The sequence below is a fragment of the Gobio gobio genome, assembly GCF_949357685.1.
Source record: "Gobio gobio genome assembly, chromosome: 1".
Taxonomy (NCBI): domain Eukaryota; kingdom Metazoa; phylum Chordata; class Actinopteri; order Cypriniformes; family Gobionidae; genus Gobio; species Gobio gobio.
Window position 1 is genome coordinate 75035025 of NC_137097.1, and position 16077 is coordinate 75051101.

Sequence of the window (16077 nt, forward strand, 5' to 3'; positions counted from 1 at the left end):
ATGTATTGGTACATATTATGCATGTTGTATGTGTATGTGTGAGTAGTTTTCTTGTGTGTGTGTGTGTGTGTGTGTGTGACGTATAAATTGAAAATGACGTCCCGGTTACACCACCAATCACATTCTGCCACTCTCTTCAAATACCAGATTCTCCTCCACGTCTGGAGCTTCTTGCTCACTTAAGACGTTGGTCTTTGATAGAACATTCTTTGTCACATTGTGGTTGTTATTGTGTTGTTGGATAAAGTTCTTACTTCGTCAGTCATTACGGTATGTGTGAGGCTGGGAAGGAGGGAGCAGGTAAGGAAGTCGCGTGACATACATTGCACACCACATAAGACGTTCTGTTTGTATTAGACACACTAGGTTAAAGAGTGAGCACCACACCCTGTAGGTTTTGTTATCTGGCTAGTCAGTGTAGTTTAGTTTGGGCTTGACGCTGAAGACTTTTTTGTTTCTACATTTTTCTTTTTATAGTTAGTTTAGCTGATCAAACCTTGTTAGATTTGTTTTAGTTATTTGCTTTGTTTTGGCATCTCTCGTGCTCACCTTCCCATATTGATTCTTTATTGCTGTTTTATTTTCTTACTTTTTTTGTAAATATTGTAAAAAAATTTTTTTTTTTTGTTTGGCACTATACAATACACCGTTTGAGTGAAGTTGACTTGTTCCTTTTTCTTTATTGCCTCTTCTCATATTGAAATACACACACAGTTTATTCAAATGTTATACTCCCGTTTACCTCCTGTTTAGTTAAACATTAAAAAACAAAAACATCAAAGGGACGTAAAACAAAAGTAATGGAGTTGTGTCCTTTGCTTCCACATCTCTTTAACCATAGGTGGACAGTCATTTGTTTAAACCAATAAAGTGGTTTGCATAATTTTTCCCAAGAGCGTTTCTTATCACTTACCAACTTCCTTATAACACTGGTTTAAAGGTGGGTTCTGAGAGCTCAGAGTTATTATCTTGTAATTATGGTAATTCGAACATGATGTGAATGCTCTGTTGCCATGATTGGAAAGGAATCCTTATTTAAGAGTACACATAAATGGGTTGATAGGAAGTTAGGAACAAAATGCTCTTGTGGCAAACAATGACAATGACCTTACACACAAGTACAGTAGTACACACCCATCCCTCCCAAGAAAACAAACTTTTACACCAGACTTCAGCCCTTCAGTATATTTGTTCTGGCAGTAGATACAACAACAAACAATCATCTGACAGCTTTCATTACAGAGCATTTAATGAACTGTAAAAGGGGCCATAATATGCTTGGGTGAGTGTCCTTTCAGTTGGGTAGATTGTTATTTTAAAAGAACCGCAAAACTTGGAACAATATGGATTTAGAGAATTTTTTTATTGGTGCCTCGGACTGAACCTTTGATAATTGACCACAAAGGATTGAGGTCTTATAACCAATTTTTAACTAGTTCATACTAATTTACATGCGTGTTTAGTTATATTTTGTTGATTCTCTTCCTACAGGCATCAGCAACTTTTGTTTTGTGTGCTACAAGAAGCTCTTCAACTGTAATATAATATGCAGGTAAATGAGTTTAATTTCTTGCAACAGTTAAAAGTTTGTATTAAGCTGCACTTTTTTTTTTTATTCATTACACTTTACCATTTTCGAGACATCGTTTTTAATAATTTATTTGACAAATTTAAAGAGTTTAGAAAAGTAAGTAGGTCATTAAGTAGGTCTAACTTATTTTTCTCTATCTAAAGGCTTCGACATAAACCAATCAAAAGCACTTAATTGCTGAAAAACCCATTAACAACATGGAAATTCTGCCCCTTGTTTAGATAATTCAGACAAAGATTTATTGAACTCTTTATTATTATTGACACTTAAAAAACAACAATAATAATAATGTAATTAATGTATCTCTGTTATTTTTATTTATCTAAAATTTTTATATAATGCCACATAAGTTTGTTAAAGTTTTTAGTTTGTTTTGAAATCCCTAAAATGTGAAAGGTAATATACAAACAGTGCTGTTATTACAACTAACCCAATTGTCGTAGGGTGTGTTGAAACAATAATAGATATGTTATCTCAAACCTGTATGACAGTTTTTCTTCTGTGGAACACTAAAGAAAATAAATATAATATATATTTTTAAATCTTTAAATGTTTGGAAGTCTATGGGGTTCCAATGTTGTTTGACTTAAACATTTTTTTGCAGATTTGCATAAAGAGTTGTTGATATTAGTAGTTTATTTAATTATTCCCTCTCCATTTACAAATTAAAATGTCTCAGTTTCACCCTTCAAAGGTCTCTTTATGGCTGTAAATAAGACTATAAAACATGGGCAAAGTTCCTTCAGGAACCAGGTGGTGAACCTGCTAGTACTGCCCCCGGAGGAAGCAAACCCAGCCCTGGCTTTGCTTTGTCCTGCTCAGGTTGCAAGCTCACTCTACCAGGAGTGTTGCATTCTCCTGGGCGCTGGTACGGGGCGCCTCACTGACAGATATCTGTAGAGCTACGGGCTAGGTGACACCAAACACATTCGCTAGATTCTATAGCCTTCGTGTAGAGCTGGTATCCTCCTGTGTTCTTACCTCAGACAGGTAGAAGCATTGAGTGGCCCGGCTCAGTGTCTGCTTGCTGCGCCCTGAACCGCATATATTCTCCAGTTCAAAACCTGTTGAGTCCTCCATCACCCTCAGTGCCGGATGTGGCAGAGAGTCTGGCGCCAGGCCTATTTCCGTTGTATCCATGAGAACTGGGTTTAGGCTGGGTGCCATATATGTGACCCTGAGAGGATCCCATATGTGTATTTTTCCATAATAGCTCCTAATCGTAAGCCTGTGTCTTTCCCTTGGGAGTGCCCCCCTTCTGATGAGGTTGGAGTCACCCCTGTAACATTATATATGTAGTTCGGCCCTATGGGGTTAGTCCATATGTAACACTCCACATAACTCCTCTGGGGTAGGATGTGGCTCCCACAGTGTTCCTTTTCCAGTGTTATACAATAATCTCACTGAATGGATCATGTGGAACAGCAGTGTTTGACATTACACAGGGCACTGGAAGGGGCAGCAACTCTGGCATTTTAGTAGGGATTCTTATTTGTCGGTCACAGACGTGGCATTGAAAGTGACTGATTGGAATGGGGTCTTGGTTATGTCTGGGTTACCAGGGAACAGAGACGCCACGTCCCGTCGCCACAACTGTTGGACCTGGCTGGGCAGTGAAAATCTACATTACATTTACATTTACATTTAGTCATTTAGCAGACGCTTTTATCCAAAGCGACTTACAAATGAGAGCAATAGAATCAACTACAACAGTCAGAGGCTACAGTATGCAAGTGCTGTAACAAGTCTCAGTTAATCTAACACAGAACACACAGGATTTTTTTTTTTTTTTTTTTTTTTTTATAAATTAGACAGACAGAAAAATGAATAGAATGTTAAGTGCTATTCTCGATTGGTCAGGTGCTGCTGGAAGAGATGCGTCTTTAGATGTTTTTTGAAAATGGCTACAGACTCGGCTGCTCGAATTGAGATAGGCAGGTCATTCCACCAGGTGGGGGCAGTCCAGGAAAAGGTCCGTGACAGTGATTTCATGCCTCTCTGGTATGGCACCACAAGGCGTCGTTCACTGGTAGAACGCAAACTCCTGGAGGGTGTGTATGTCTGAACAAGCGAGTTAAGGTAAATTGGTGCAGAGCCAGTGGTTGCTTTGAAGGCGAGCACCAGTGCCTTGAATTTGATGCGAGCGGTTATTGGTAGCCAGTGGAGTCTGATGAAGAGAGGCGTGACGTGCGCTCTCTTCGGCTCGTTAAAGATCACCCTCGCCGCAGCATTCTGGATCAGTTGCAAGGGTTTGATAGTGCATGCCGGAAGGCCTGCTAGAAGAGCATTACAGTAGTCCAGTCTGGAGAGAAAAAGAGCTTGGACCAGTAGTTGTGTGGTCTGCTCAGAAAGGAAGGCTCTAATCTTCCTAATGTTGTATAATGCAAATCTGCAGGACCGGGTTGTTGCAGTAATGTGGTCAGTGAATTTTAGCTGATCATCGATCACAACTCCAAGATTCCTGGCTGTCCTGGACGGAGTTATGGTTGATGATCCTAGCTGAATGGAGAGATTGTGATGAAGTGCTGGGTTGGCTGAGACCACAAGCAGTTCAGTCTTTGCAAGGTTGAGTTGCAGGTGATGCTCCTTCATCCAGGCAGAAATGTCTGTTAGGCAGGCAGCAATACGAACACCAACCGTGGGATCATCTGGTTGAAATGAGAAGTAGAGTTGAGTGTCGTCTGCATAGCAGTGATAGGAAAAGCCATGTTTCTGAATGACCGATCCCAGTGATGACATGTAGATGGAGAAGAGAAGTGGTCCAAGCACTGAGCCCTGTGGAACTCCTGTGGCTAGATGATGTGACTTAGACACTTCACCTCTCCATGACACCCTGAAGGACCTACCTGAGAGGTAAGACTTGAGCCACTGGAGAGCAGTTCCTGAGATGCCCATCTTCATGAGAGTTGACAGGAGGATCTGGTGGTTAACTGTGTCAAAAGCAGCAGACAAATCCAGTAAGATAAGTACTGTGGATCTGGAAGCCGCTCTTGCCTGCCTCAGTGCCTCCGTAACCGAGAGCAGGGCAGTCTCAGTTGAGTGGCCGCTTTTGAAGCCTGATTGGTTGATATCCAGGAGGTTGTTCTGTTCAAGAAACGTAGAGAGCTGGTTAAAAACAACTCGCTCGAGTGTCTTTGCAATGAAAGGCAGAAGGGATACCGGTCTAAGGCAGAAGGGATACCGGTCTAATCTAAAGATGCAATGCACCTGCTGCTCATATACCCAAGCATACCAATGTGCATTGGCTCATTTTAGTTACACTCAAAGAAGATTGGCCTCTCTAGAGAGATTTCTATTCATTGAGATTCCTATTCCTATATATTTGTCGTTTAGACAGATGTGAGACCACTAGTGTCATCGTACCCTTACGAAAAGAAAATATATTTTTTATATATTTTTATATTTCATATGAATGATCAATATATTAAATGATTTAACAGTACATTTGAAAATATAAAGAATAATGTATTGTGTTAATATATTACAATATATTGAAAACAACATAAGGAATTGCCGCTTTTCATATATTGAAAAAATGTGACAATATATTTACTAATATATCATAATGTATGTACATTTATATTTAGTAATACATTTCATAATATATGGATGTATATTTGATCAGATATATATATATATTGCAGATATACACTCACCTAAAGGATTATTAGGAACACCATACTAAAACTGTGTTTGACCCCCTTTCGCCTTCAGAACTGCCTTAATTCTACGTGGCATTGATTCAACAAGGTGCTGAAAGCATTCTTTAGAAATGTTGTCCCATATTGATAGGATAGCATCTTGCAGTTGATGGAGATTTGTGGGATGCACATCCAGGGCACGAAGCTCTTGTTCCACCACATCCCAAAGATGCTTTATTGGGTTGAGATCTGTTGACTGTGGGGGCCATTTTAGTACAGTGAACTCATTGTCATGTTCAAGAAACCAATTTGAAATTATTCCAGCTTTGTGACATGGTGCATTATCCTGCTGGAAGTAGCCATCAGAGGATGGGTACATGGTGGTCATAAAGGGATGGACATGGTCAGAAACAATGCTCAGGTAGGCCGTGGCATTTAAACGATGCCCAATTGGCACTAAGGGGCCTAAAGTGTGCCAAGAAAACATCCCCCACACCATTACACCACCAACACCAGCCTGCACAGTGGTAACAAGGCATGATGGATCCATGTTCTCATTCTGTTTACGCCAAATTCTGACTCTACCATCTGAATGTCTCAACAGAAATCGAGACTCATCAGACCAGGCAACATTTTTCCAGTCTTCAACTGTCCAATTTTGGTGAGCTTGTGCAAATTGTAGCCTCTTTTTCCTATTTGTAGTGGAGATGAGTGGTACCCGGTGGGGTCTTCTGCTGTTGTAGCCCATCCGCCTCAAGGTTGTGTGTGTTGTGGCTTCACAAATGCTTTGCTGCATACCTCGGTTGTAACGAGTGGTTATTTCAGTCAAAGTTGCTCTTCTATCAGCTTGAATCAGTCGGCCCATTCTCCTCTGACCTCTAGCATCAACAAGGCATTTTCGCCCACAGGACTGCCGCATACTGGATGTTTTTCCCTTTTCACACCATTCTTTGTAAACCCTAGAAATGGTTGTGCGTGAAAATCCCAGTAACTGAGCAGATTGTGAAATACTCAGACCGGCCCGTCTGGCACCAACAACCATGCCACGCTCAAAATTGCTTAAATCACCTTTCTTTCCCATTCTGACATTCAGTTTGGAGTTCAGAAGATTGTCTTGACCAGGACCACATCCCTAAATGCATTGAAGCAACTGCCATGTGATTGAAGCAACTGCGTGGTTGATCACATAATTGCATTAATGAGAAATTGAACAGGTGTTCCTAATAATCCTTTAGGTGAGTGTATGTATTGTTCATAATAAGCACACATACATAGAGAAGTATATAATGTTAAATATTTCTTATATTTTATAATAATTGACATTATAAATGTTTCATATTTTGAAGCTAGTTCTATCATGACAACTCTCAGGAAGATATTTAGCATGGTACTGGATATGACAATGTTAATCTATTTGGTCTTGGCGGAATAGATCTGCTACGCTACTGCTGAATTGCTGCTGATGTTGATTATTTCTGTTGTTGTAGATTGCTGCTGCTGCTGCTGCACAGCAAGTACAGTAACTTGCTACTGCCAATATATACATGACACACTGCTGAGAGCATGTACAGGTAAGACATACTGCTGCTGTACAATAGAGCGCTCATGAATTACCCCGTAGCAGATCTATACAGGTGGAACTGGGGAAGGTGGAGGGTTTTAGACGAACTCTGAAAGCACGCTGCAAACTGCTATAGAGAATGGTAACCTGACATTTATATGTTGAGCAACAAGCTCATTGGCTGCAGTAACATGGACCAATCAGCTGTGTCAAGTAGTTAACGTTGTAATTATCATCTGCTTGCATTAAGGAACCATCAGCCTGCTCCATCTAGAGTTTCATGACAGAACTCGGCATTCAACAAAAGCATACCTCTCTCTGCAGAGAGACTATAATTGTGCTGAAGAGGGCCCAGCCCTTACTTTTTAAATAAAGTAATTATAATCTTAATAGTGTTTGACTAATCGTCAACCAAACCACAGGCTCTACTCTTCAGCACAATGGTAACCCCAAAAACTCACACATACCAGGAAACCTTCTAAATTCTACATTCAACATTATTATTTTGCGTCTTCTTGCTCTCAAATGGCTTAATCCTTTAGCTGTGTTGAAAAACCCTGTAACACCTTTGATGGTCAAAAATGTCTTAAATTGGTAAATCTCTTGTTATATCACCAAATATAATATCACCAAACATTAGATTAAATATTTTTGTCAATTTGATTAATTTAAGTTAGGGCAGGTAGTGTATTTATGCACCATAAATCTAGCATCTAGCATCTGTAAAACTGCTTTCTACCATCTTAAAAATATATCTAAATTACGGCACATGCTCTCAATGCAAAATGCTGAACAGTTAGTTCATGCGTTCATGACCTCAAGGTTAGATTATTGTAATGCTCTACTGGGTGGTTGCCCTGCTCGCTTAATAAATAAACTCCAGCTGGTCCAAAACGCAGCAGCTCGAGTTCTTACTAGAACCAGGAAGTATGACCATATTAGCCCAGTTCTGTCAACACTGCACTGGCTGCCTATTAAACATCGCATACATTTTAAAATCTTACTTATTACTTACAAAGCACTAAATGGTTTAGCTCCCCAATACTTGAGCGAGCTCTTAACATATTATACTCCATCACGTCTACTGCGGTCTCAAAATTCTGGCCAGTTGATCATACCGAGAATATCCAAATCAACTGCAGGCGGTCGATCGTTTTCCTATTTAGCACCTAAACTCTGGAACAGTCTTCCTAACATTGTTCGGGAAGCAGACACACTCTGTCAGTTTAAATCTAGACTAAAAACACATCTCTTTACTGTGGCATACACATAAAACACTTTTTCAATGAAATGATTGTTAGGCTGCATTAACTAGGTCAGCCGGAACCGGGAACACTTCCCATAACACCTGATGTACTCGTTACATCATCAGAAGAATGGCATCTACGCTAATGTTAGTCTCTCTGTTTTATCCCGAGGTTTACTGCAGTCAGCTGGATCCAGATCAGATGGTGGACCTGCGCCCAGAGAAGACCAACACAGGACCCCGAAGTGTCTGGGAGACCGTGATTAGACTCCCCCTGAAACTGCCTCATCGACACGGCATCTCAATAAACCCGTCTCCTGCGTGTTGCCTCCGATCATTCGAATATTGCACTTTAATAATTATTTAATCAACATCATCCTCAATAAACCCGTCTCCAGCATGTTGCCCCCGGTCCCTCGAATATTCTGATCTATTATGACCTCCGAGCTGTAAAACTGCCAGAATAATAATAATAATACGCTGTTTGTTAATTGGCCAGAGGAGAACTGGCACCCCGACTGAGCCTGGTTTCTCCCAAGGTTTATTTTTCTCCATTAGGTCACCTGATGGGGTTTTGGTTTCCTTGCCACTGTTGCCTCTGGCTTGGCGTGCTCAGTTGGGGACACTAAATTTTTCAACTAAACATCGAAATACATCTAAATAATAAACTAAATTAACCATTTAAACTAAATTACTGATCAAATTCTTAATCTAAAGCCCACACTGTCACTGTATGATACTTGAAATTTTTCCAGAATGGCTATACAGCTGAATAAAATTATGCTGCATTATTTTCCTGTTTAACACTGTAAAGCTGCTTTGAAACAATCTACATTGTTAAAAGCGCTATATAAATAAAGTTGACTTGACTTGACTTGACCAGTTTTTGACTGAAAAAAGCATTATTTGCATTATCAATATTCAACCAAATATTGAGTGTGTGTGTGTGTGCAGTTTATCACACTAGTGTGCTGTAATGTTTAACCAGTAGGTTTGTTTTGAAATGCTTTTCATTTTGTACAAGTTACGGTTAAGTTTTTTTCCAATGCAATAATATTTACTAACATTTGTTCAATATGTCTGTTTGTTAATGTTGATTTTTTTTTTCAGAATAATAAGGAGATGGCTGTTTCATCTGAACTTCCTGTGGAAATCAATGACTGGAATAAGGACCATGTGAGACAATGGATGCTGGAGATAAAAGTGGACAAAGAAGATGCAGAAATTTTGTACAACCAGAGAATTAATGGAGCTGGTCTTCTCCTCTTGGAGATGTCTGTGCTCACAGAACTAAAACTGTCAATGAATGCAAAAATGCTGATTATTCACAACATAGAACTTCTGAAACAAAAGACTCAGCAGCAGAATGATGGGGTGGCTCAGTCTTATAGCTTGAAGCCGTACCCTTTCAATAGATTTAATGCTGCTCACAGATACAGAGAAAACAGCATTCTAGATGTAACCGAAACCGGACATTTAGACTTCATACAACCATGCCATGAATTCAAAGCACTAAACAGCAGCAATAAAGAGGACAGAATGAAAAGATACATAGATGAAGTCATTCGATTTGCAGCAGCTTGTATGAACAGCCGCACAAATGGCACTATTCATTTCGGAGTGGCAGACAAACCACATGGACAAATTCAGGGTGTTAGCATCCAGAAAACAGATGATTTTGATGTACAACAGTCACGTGCAATTGAAAAACATTTCAAATGGGAAAGGCCTGTTCAAATAGCAAAGAGGTGCATTAAACCCCCTCGATTTGTTGAAGTTCTCAAAGCTGACATGACATCCGCGGGAAAATATGTTATTGAGGTAGACATAGAGCCGTCCTTCATAGTCTGTGAAGACCTTTATTTTAACACATATGAAGTAGAAAGAAATAACAAGAAATGCAGGAATAAAAACGTAATGCAAGTGCCCAAAGCAACAGTAATGAAGAAGAATGATGGAAGATCTTTCTTTATAAGAGACAGTAGCAGCAGCAAGAATCTTGTTACATCAGATTCCTCAGAGGAGTATGAGAAACATACTGAAACTGCAAGCATGCAACGATTGTCCCAGTTGAGGAAGGACGCTGAAGAAAAGCATCTCTCTGTTGTCAAAAACAGTGTGCAAGGCTCTAAACTGTGTGAGATGATAACAGGAGGGTCACAATCTTTAGACAGGTCATACTTTACATGGTATATTGTGGTGGCTAACAAGTCTCATCCTGTCCAGCTGGAAAACCTGGATTTCCTTCATCACATGCATCTAGTGGCTGTTCTGGATTTTGATCCAGAATCTGCTGAGAGTGGCCTGAATAAGCTGCTTGAAGAAAGAAAAACATCCAACGTTCATTTACCAGCTCAGTATAAAATTACAGGGCCAGTTGAAGACATTGCAAACAAGTTAAAGCTGACCAACAACACAAGCTGGGTTTTCTGTAATGGAGGCATTCATGAGGAAACCCCCTCTGATGCTGATCACTGGTTGACTGAGAAGGGATCTTCAGTGCGTGATGTTGTTTCTTTCCTGTGCAGAAAAGATGTTCTGCCTCACAAGAAATTTCTCACTATATTCTTGCTGTTAGATCATGTGAGTGATGGAAAAGACCCTTTGCTTGAAACCTTCAGTATCTTTTTACAAGAGCTCAATGGAGAAAACCAAATCTTATGCATCAGTGAAACCGAAACCACATACACCTACTGGAAGGATCTCATTAAGGGCCGATATGGAGCTGACATCTCTAAAAGATGCATTTATGAGCTAAGTTTTGCTGAGGTCAATGGCACCATCCTCAGTCTGTGGTCAGAGAATCGCAAATCAAAGCGGTTTCTGCCGTGTGGTGGTGGCAGTAATGTTGAGCTATCAAAGAAAACTGAGGAATCCTTAGATGTGCTGAGTGTTCTTTGTGTGAACCAGTGTGATGGAGGAAATGAGGACAAACAGCTACACGAGGAGAACTTTTACAAGGGAGGAAAGGTGTCTTGGTGGAACTTCTACTTCTCAGAACAGCCCGGATCAATGCCATTCATTAAACGTGACAAGTTTGACTACATTGTCGACACTATTATTCCAGACATACGCAGCCGAAAGAGAGCTTGTGTGTTTTTCAACATCTTCCATCTTCCAGGCTGTGGTGGCACGACATTAGCCATGCATGTTCTTTGGACACTGAAGGAAAAATTTCGTTGTGCAGTGCTGAAGGACACAACACAGGGTTATTCTACTGTGGCCGAACAGGTTGTGCAGCTACTAACATATAAGACAAAAGAGCAAGCTACACGACTTCCAGTGTTGCTCATGATCGATGACTTCCAAGACATCTGTGATGTTAAAAAACTCCAACTTCAAATTGAAGAGGAATGTCAGAAGCAAAACATGTTTTCAAAATCTCCACAAGTCATAATTGTCAACTGCATGAGAGTTGAATCCTGTGAACAGACCAGTGATGCAGTTTTCATGGGAAACAATTTATCTGAGAAGGAACAGGAACTGTTTGAAGAAAAGCTGAAGGAGTTTAAGGCGACTGACACAAACATGAAAACCTTTTATGGGTTCATGATTCTGAAGAACAACTTTTCATCTAAGTATATTAAGGGTGTTGTGAAAAATACCCTCAAAGGCTTCAACTTTCGACACAAACATGCTCAACTTATTTCTATTCTTGTCCTCTTGGATGTTTATTGCAAAAATGCACTGTCAGTCTCTACATGTGAAGAGTTCCTTGGTCTGCAAACAAAAGCAGACTCTAAATCCTGTAAAGTCGAAGATGGATTCGAGAAGTTTTCCACTCTTTTGAAAAGATGCACAGTTGATTCCAAAATGACCTTTGAAGGTGTGAGGGTGATTCACTCAAGTATAGCTCAACACTGTTTGGATGAGCTTTCCACTTCTCATGGAGTGTCAAAGGCAGCCATCACTAACCTTCTGCTCACAACAGACTTATTTTATGAGTATGCTCTGGGGAAACAAAAATTAATGCAGGATGTTCACAGCATGTTGGTGAGGAGGCAGTTTTCAGCCGAGGTTGAAGACTCACTGTTTTCTCCTCTTATTCAAGATATAATGAAAGAGACATCAGGGATGGAAGAGACTGTTCTACACAATGCAGCAAAGTGCTACAGAAAAGATGCAGTAATATTCCAGCTCCTCGCCAGGTACTATTACATCAAAAAACAGGACTTTAATATGGCCATGGACTGGGCAAAGAAAGCCAAAGACCTTTCAAGGGAGAACTCGTACATATGTGACACAGTATCACAGGTACTTGTACGCAAGCTCAAGCATGCTGTTCACAAAGACAAAGATGATCTCATCAAGCCAGACAGTCTTGAGGAATATCTTACATTGGCTGAGTCTGCAGCAGAAGCTTGCAAAGAAACACAACAAACTGCAAACAAAGAGGCCAAGAATCGACTGGAAAGACAAAAGGATTATAATACTTACAACACTGCTGGCCATCTTGGTGAACTTCAAATAGCAGCTGCCGTCATAGAAATACTACAAAAGACTCAGCTGGACAACAGAAAATTGCCAGAGGCAGGAGAAGAGGACCCTGAGAATGAGTCATTTGTACATGTGTTGCAGAAGCATGGAAACTTTCTTAATCAACATAAAAAAACAATGAAACAAAATTTTGTTTTTCTTGACAACTTTTTTGTCAACTTAGTTCCATTTTTTGCTGGGAAAGACAAACAAAAAGAATCAATAAAACACAAGGTTTCCAGGTACTTTCAACAGTATACCGACCTCTTTTGTAAAATAAATTGGAGTGAGCTGGTCAAGAATGAGCACATGAACCACATGGTTAATCCTGAACAGACACGCGAGTGTCTGGAGAGGAACAAGGGTGATTCCTATAGCGGCCTTCTGGAATATTTGTATGAGAAAGACTCTGAATCAAGTCTTGAAGAGATCATCCAGCAGTATCGTTTCATTCTGAATCTCAAAGAAGAGGACAGAAACATGATGGACACTGTCAACTTCATCTATGCCAATGTAACTCTGGCCAACATCTACCCTGAATCTCAGTACATTATGCCCTACCAAGACCTTCGTGAATTACTCCTTCAAATAATCGATCGCCCCACAGCCTTCAGTGAGATTCTGCCATTGCACTACATCACAGTTTTATTGCTATGGCAAGAAGCCAACCATGATTTACCAACTTTTGTGTCACAAATGAAGACGTCATACTCAAATGAGCTAAAACCTGTGTCTAATGGAAAGAGAGCAGCTGTCCATTTTTACCTAGGGAAGGACAAAGGCTATGGTGGCCTGATTTCCCATAGGGATATTAACAGCTGTTTAGGATCAGGGCAGAACATCTCAACTCAGTGGGATGATGAAAGAATATGGAAACAAGTGAGAGACAGTAAGAAGCTTCAAAGAGTTTCTGGTGAAATTCGCAACAATTTGATCTGGGTTGCAGAGGTGCAGGTTATGGTTGATCCAATGTTCAGAAGCCAGTTACGTAAAGAATATGGCACAAGAGTGACATTCTTCATCGGATTCTCAATTAATGGACCAGTTGCACTTGACATAGACTTTGAGTCAGAAGGTTCACAAGCCTGATCTAATGGATCTGACCAACATGAATGAGAGAACTCAAAGCCCTGTAGTTCCATTTCAGTCGGTCATATTCGACGTACGTCGGACGTCACTGACAAATTTGGATCACTTCTGGGAGCCCTTCGAGTGTATACAAAATTAGCCAATTCACATTGGCATGCGGGATTTGCATCTCACGCCTTGCCCCACAGCACGGGTATAAATGCAGAAGTAGATGCAGCGCACATTTGTTTTTCACTTCGGAGCCGAGCAGTTTGTTGTTCCTGTCTTATGAAGAATGTGACTATAAGTCAAAAACAAAGCTTTCTGAAGAGTGCTGTTGGTGTGACAGCACGTTCAGCGGGGGTCGCAAGCTTCAAGCTCAACAACTGCTGTTTTCACAGCATTCATTGAGGGAGCGTTGTCCAAGCCCGACCCAGAATTGACAGCTATGCTTTCCCGGGCCACCGAAAAGGTCGGGCTCATGTGGAATCCTCCACCTTGTCCCGAACCTTCTAGGTTGGACAACTGGTTTCTCAGGGCAGGTTGTGCTGGTTCTCCCCGGTGCCATTCTTTCCGGAGGTGCATGAAATGATTACCAGATCATGGAAGGCACCTTTTTCTGCCAGGAACCGATCTGATACCTCCTCACCCCTCACTACCCTCGATGGCAGAGAAGCCAAGGGGTACATGGAGATCCCCCCGGTGGAGCGGGCCACCATGATGCAACTGTGTCTGGTGTCCACTTCCTCCTGGAGGGATAATCCGCGTTTCCCATCCATGGCCTGTAAGTTCTCGTCCTTTCTCACAGGCAAGGCTTACAGAGCCTGTGGGCAGAGCATCTGCATGCCATGGCACTATTAGGGCATTTTTACACCTGAAAGTCCGCACCAAGGTCCGAACCGAAGTTCATGTTTTGATACATTTTATACATTCGGTTAGTTTTGGTTTGGTTTCACATTGCAATTATGCGAGCGCACTAAAGAACATTACATGACACACTTGCGTCCACTCGTCATCATCTATGTGGACTGCATCTGGACATTTATTGGTTTGTAAACGGACGTGCGTCTGACGTCAGCGTCTTTGACAACAATGAATGAACGGACGCATATCGTTGCCACTATTGAACAGTGTGCATTGCTTGACTATTTTCTTTTCATTACGTTTAAAAGTGGACATTTCAAGCTTTATATTCACATATTTCACATGTTTGTGAGACAAGTAGCTGCTGAGTTTCGGTTTATTTGAGACGCGCTCCAGTTCATGTGTAAAGCATGTGATCGCTCCCGCGATTATTGTCTGCTATAGACTATTTGCTTCATATTTATTAAATCCAGGCAATTATCTGATTAAACAATGATTCAAATTAAGAAACAATTTATACAAAACGAAATTCACATTAAAGAAAGTCTTTCTAAGCAAAATCATACAAAATTTCTTTCAAAATAATTTCTGACCTTCTGCCTTCTGACATATTGCACATCTTTTCACTTTTCATAATCAATGTAGCCTAGATGAAGTTTAAAAATAACATTATAATATTTAAACAGAAACAGAAACTTCCTGTAAATTGTCTGAAAGTACGAACCATACAGAAAATGCTTTTACACTAGAAACTAACCGAACCTTTGTTCAGTTTGATCCGGACCGAGACTACCTCTTTTCGTCTGACCAAATTTCGTCTGTTTGGTCCGGACTGTGGTACGGGGGAGGTTTCACACCTGTAATTTTGATTCTGACCAAACTGAAAAGTCTGAAAATCCGGTCCAAACAAGGTAGGTGTGAAAGTGCCCTTACAGGAGCATCAGACCCAGGCGGTAATGGATATGTACAAGGGTAGGCCTGACCCAGAGCTCTTGCGTAAGACGAAAAATCATTGCATGTTCAGTCAGTCATGCGATGTCCACATTAGTGGTCTAGGAGCGTCATCTCTGGCTCAACTTGGCCGACATGAGGGAGACTGATAAATATCGGTTCCTGTGTCCCAGGCTGGGCAGATTCCCAGTCACCTCAGCCAGTTGGGCCTTCGGGGCAACTGGGAAAAGAGCAAACTCTCCCTCTTGGTCTCAATCAATCAGACAGTGTGCCTCAAAGAGGAACGTATCCAGTCGATTTTGAACTGCTTGAATTCGCTCAGGTGCAGAACAGCTGCCCCACTGAAACATTTTCAGAGGCTCCTGGGGCATATGGCATCCTCAGCCGCAGTAACGCTTCCATTGCTTCATATGAGGCCGCTTCAACACTGGCTGCACGACCGAGTCCCGAGATGGGCATGGCAGAGCGGGTCACTCTGTGTGGTCATCCCACCGAGGTGCCCCCAAACCTTCAGCCTGTGGTCAGACTTACAGGCAGGTGTCCCCCTAGAACAAGTGTCCAGGCATGCTGTGCTATTCACGGATGCTTCTGCCACCGGCTGGGGGGGCCACATACAACGGGCATGCAGTCTCCGGTCTGTGGATGGGGCCTCAACTGCATTGGCACATCAACTGCCTCA

At 41.2% G+C, this 16077-nt stretch overlaps 1 protein-coding gene across 1 annotated transcript; it reads left to right on the forward strand.

The window, feature by feature from the left end:
* Window positions 1-272: 272 nt before the first annotated feature.
* On the forward strand, window positions 273-13604 carry LOC307135798 (sterile alpha motif domain-containing protein 9-like; the record flags this gene model as incomplete). Its single annotated transcript, XM_079832476.1, has 5 exons — window positions 273-300; window positions 2271-2459; window positions 2582-2698; window positions 2805-2872; window positions 9150-13604. 5 exons carry the CDS (start codon window positions 273-275, stop codon window positions 13602-13604), a joined length of 4857 nt encoding a protein of 1618 aa, XP_079688602.1.
* Between the last annotated feature and the right edge of the window lie 2473 nt (window positions 13605-16077).